Source organism: Nerophis lumbriciformis, linkage group LG22, assembly GCF_033978685.3.
Source record: "Nerophis lumbriciformis linkage group LG22, RoL_Nlum_v2.1, whole genome shotgun sequence".
NCBI lineage: Eukaryota > Metazoa > Chordata > Actinopteri > Syngnathiformes > Syngnathidae > Nerophis > Nerophis lumbriciformis.
In genome coordinates, this window is record NC_084569.2 from 22,404,959 (window position 1) to 22,409,958 (window position 5,000).

General features: G+C 39.4%; 1 protein-coding gene across 1 annotated transcript in view; it reads right to left on the reverse strand.

Annotated features, from left to right (window-relative positions):
• The window catches only part of rnf216 (ring finger protein 216), a 47,357-nt gene that overhangs the window by 14,347 nt on the left and 28,010 nt on the right, over positions 1-5,000 (reverse strand). The window contains exon 13 of the mRNA XM_061974009.2: positions 2,982-3,060. Coding sequence (XP_061829993.2) covers positions 2,982-3,060 — 79 coding nt within the window. The remainder of the gene's footprint in view (positions 1-2,981; positions 3,061-5,000) is intronic.

Sequence of the window (5,000 nt, forward strand, 5' to 3'; positions counted from 1 at the left end):
CCGTACAAAAAATCATCTTCATGCATGACAATGCCCCATATCATGCTGCAAAGAACACCACTGAGTCACTGGCTGCTATGGGCATAAGAGGAGAGAAACTGATGGTGTGACCACCATCCTCTCCTGACCTCAACCCTATTGAGAACCTCTGGAGCATCATCAAACAAAATATCTATGAGGGTAGGAGACAGTTCATATCCAAGCAGCAACTCTGATACGCTATTCTAACATCCTGCAAAGATATTAAAGCTGAAACTGTCCAAAAACTCACAAGTTCAATGGATACAAGGCTTATGAAAGTGATATCAAGCAAGGGGTCCTATATTAACATGTAACTCAGCCTGTTTAATCAAAAAGTTATTTCAATCAAAAATATTTTAAACTATATGGTCTTATAATGCTACAAATTCAACATGTAATCATTTTTAGTTCTTTACAGCCTATAAAATGTCTTGAAACGCTTTTGTGCTTAATACTTTGGAACAGTGGACTTTGACTTATTTATCCATGCATCCATCCATTTTCTACCGCTTAATCCCTCTAGGTCGCGGGGGGCGCTGGAGCCTATCTCAGCTACAATCGGGCGGAAGGCGGGGTACACCCTGGACAAGTCGCCACCTCATCACAGGGCCAACACAGATAGACAACATTCACACTCACATTCACACACTAGGGCCAATTTAGTGTTGCCAATCAACCTATCCCCAGGTGCATGTTTTGTTATTTATTGTATTTATTTATTGTAAAAATACTGTTATCATTTCGATATTTGTTCAATGAAGTTTGAACTAAACTAACGGCTGATGACTTGAAAATTATACTGACTGACAATTGCATCAATTATTTATGAAAATTTGACTAAAATGTACTTTGCATAATAATTTGGAACACAGTGTGTGTGTGTGTGTGTGTGTGTGTGTGTGCATATATTTATATATATATATATATATATATATATATATATATATATATATATATATATATACATATATATATATAGTGTGTGTGCATGTAAATAAAGGCTTTTAATTTAACAGTTGACAAATGTTCTGCATTTTCTCCTGTTACAAATCCAAGGCATCTACTGTCAACAGATGACATTAAACAGATACTGTGAAACACTATCTACTAAGGCTTGCACTGCTTAGATAGTCAAGTCGAAAGTTGTAATTCAATAGAAGAGGAATCTGCAACTGTTTCATCTATAGTCAGATTGCAACCTCTGGACGTTAAAAAAACATGTGAGTACCGTATTTTCCGCACTATAAGGCGCACCGGATTATTAGCCGCACCTTCTATGAATTACATATTTCATAATTTTGTCCACCAATAAGCCGCCCCGGACTAAAAGCCGCGCCTACGCTGCGCTAAAGTGAATGTCAAAAAAACGCTGCGCTAAAGTGAATGTCAAAAAAACAGTCAGATAGTTCAGTCAAACTTTAATAATATATTGAAAACCAGCGTTCTAACAACTCTGTCCCAAAATGTACGCAATTGTGCAATCACAAACATAGTAAAATTCAAAATGGTGTAGAGCAATAAATAGCAACATAATGTTGCTCGAACGTTAATGTCACAACACACAAAATAAACATAGCGCTCACCTTCTGAAGTTATTCTTCATTCGTAAATCCTTCGAATTCTTCGTCTTCGGTGTCCGAATTGAAAAGTTGCGCAAGCGTGGGATCCAAAAATGGCCGGTTCCGTCTCGTAGAAGTCATCGGGAGTCAGTGTCGCTGTTGTTGTGCAGCAGTTCTGTGAATCCTGCCTTCCGGAAAGCTCGGACCACAGTTGTGACCGAAACTATCTGCCCAGGCATTTACGATCCACTGGCAGATGTTGGCGTATGTCGACCGGCGCTATCTGCCCGTCTTAGTGAAGGTGTGTTCGCCTTCGGAGCTGTGTGAAAAAAGCCACCCGGCCTCTTCGCGTAAACTTCCCTTAACCACTCGCTCATCTTTTCTTCATCCATCCATCCCTTCGAGTTAGCTTTTATGATGACGCCGGCTGGAAAGGTCTCTTTTGGATGGGTGGAAGTTAGCATGGCAAGCTAGAACCACAGTGAAGGATGACTCCTCATTCCCTGTGGTGCGAATATTCACCGTACGTGCTCCCGTTCCACAGTGCAGTTCACAGGAATATCAGTTGCTGTGAAATACGGTAGTAATCCGTGTGCGGATGGAGAGATTGCGTCTTTTTATGATCCGGATCCTTGTCGCGTAGTAGGAGCCATTTTGTGGTCTTTACAGATGTAAACAGGAAATGAAACGTACGGTGATATCCGCGCGTTTTTTCTTCTTCTTCCGGGGGCGGGTGAAGCGCTTCCTGTTCTATGGGGGCGGGTGAAGCGCTTCCTGTTCTATGGGGGCGGGTGCTTTCCTTGGCGGTTGCTTGCGTAGAAGAAGAAGCGCTTCCTGTTCTACCGGGAAAAAAGATGGCGGCTGTTTACCGAAGTTGCGAGACCGAAACTTTATGAAAATGAATCGTAATAAAGCGCACCGGGTTATTAGGCGCACTGTCAGCTTTTGAGAAAAATTGTGGTTTTTAGGTGCGCCTTATAGTGCGGAAAATACGGTAACACGGTGTTAAGGGTTGACTCAAACATTGCAATTCGGGAGAGTATGACACATTTGCAGCACGCACATGGGAGGACTGTCATCCTCGTTAAGGAGACTTTTAGACTAATTCATTGCGTTCTTGCCCTCTTGCCAGCATTCCTCAGACAGCGGGAGGAGGAACAGTGATAAGAGGTGACCTCTCCAGATGGCACCATTCCCCCCCGCCCACTTTCAATCCCTCCTCTTGCACATGCTTGACCTCTGCACCCAGCCTGATTCCTGCTGCTCCACTCACTGTAAACCTATGCCAGTCAGTGGAGCAACACATTTATGATGCACTCCCACGGAATTTGTATGCATCATTGATAAATGATGACATCTGGCTTCAATTACTCTAACCATTCAAGGGAATACAGGATTTACCTTGCGACAGCGAGGGTTGGGGCAGCTGAAGAGAGACATTGCTTTGTCCAATAAGGCCGGGAAGTTGCAAAATGGACATCTGGGTGAGGGGTGAAAGTATGAGGATGTTAGTATAGCACTGAAAAACATGCATATGGTAAAAAAAAATAAAAAAATAAAAAAATAGAAAACTACCCTGCTAGCTAACTCAAACATGTTACCAGTTCCTAAGAGTCTTCTGAATCAGACAGTATGGGGGTGTACATTTTGCAAAAATAAAGTTGAATACTTTTGAGGGTAAGTGTATCCTTACATTCAAACCCATCCACCATGTTAAAGTCGAGGGAAGAGAATAAAATATATATTCAAAGAAACCGACATAGTCCATCCATCCATTTTCTACCTCTTGTCCCTTTTGGGGTCGAAGGGGGGTGCTGGAGCCTATCTCAGCTGCATTCGGGCGGAAGGCGGGGTACACCCTGGACAAGTCGCAATATTTATGGCTCTGAAAAAGGGAAATGCTATTGCATAATAAGCATTCAAGTAGTAATAATGTTATCAAAGTACAGCTTTGATTTTCTTTACTTTGAGATTAACAATTAATAGTTAACTACTAAAGTCACTACTGCCTAGTTTCTCTTGTTACGGTATATTCTTATTTTACTGTTATGTTTTTATTCTCATTGTTGCTTTTTTATTTATTCTTATTGTAATCTTTTTCTATTTTGTTTTCATTTATACCCCCATTATTTACTTTTTACTTTTTAAATTCAATCTCAATTCTGTACACTGCTGCTGGAATTTTAATTTTCCTGAGGGAACTCTCCTGAAGGAATCAATAAAGTACTATCTATCTATCTATCTATCTATCTATCTAATGGTTTATTAGCCATCTGATTTAAAGACACATGCATCCATCATCAAAGTTACCTTCTTAGGTCAAACATAACATAATGAGAGTCTGCGCTGGTGGTGATTAGCCTTTGTTTTGATAGGTTTGACATTAACATAAAACATTTGTTCTTAAATATATGTGAGACCTTATACAGTAAGTGATGTTTTATTATGTTGGTTGAAAACTGGCGAGGACGCCAAAAAAAGACACTTGTCCTGCCCCTCAACCTATTTCTTTGTGAGGATTAGGTGACATTCTTCACCTACCGTATTTTTCTGACTATAAGTCGCAGTTTTTTTCATAGTTTGGCCGGGCTCCAGTGCGATTTATATATGTTTTTTTCCTTCTTTATTGTGCATTTTCGGTAGGTGCGACTTATACTGCGGTGCGACTTATACTCCGAAAAATACGGTAAATGCGAATATATGAACATCCAAGCAGTCGGCATCCTAATGACAACAGACGTTGCACAGTAATTGATGTTGTATTGTTTGTTGGTTCTTATAGTCTGCAGTGAGTAATAATTAGAGATGAAGGAAAAAAAACAACCTTGTGATGCGTTTCTGAAATGAATGCGCTACTTAAACATTTTCAAAATACGTAAATATTAAATGTTATTATAAATGTGCCTGTGACTACATTACATCTACACTTACATCATGTATATAAAACCTCAATGGAGGTGTTTGGATGTCACTGTGTATGTTTAAAATGTTCAAAATACGTAAATACTAAATGCTACTATACATGTGCCCGTGACTACATTACATCATGTGTATAAAACCTCAATGGAGGTGTTTGGATGTTTTTTTAAAAGCTTTATAGGCGGATTTTGATCGCATTTATTTAATATTTAGTATGCAAAAATAAATAAATAAACCATCCATTGTCATGTCTCTCATTATGATTGTGAATGATAGGCAAAAATCCCCAAAAAAGTGCAGTTCCCCTTTAAGTGTAGCTGTGTCGACATATCATATTCCCTTTCGAGCTTGCTATAACAAATCTCACTTTAGCACCAATTGAAAAAAATATATAAACTGCTCAAGCGTTAAACTTGTCTTTTGTCCATTTATTCTGCGTAGACACAAATTAATATCTCATTGAAGAGCGAGACATAGTCCTAGTTAAAATAACCTTATTGG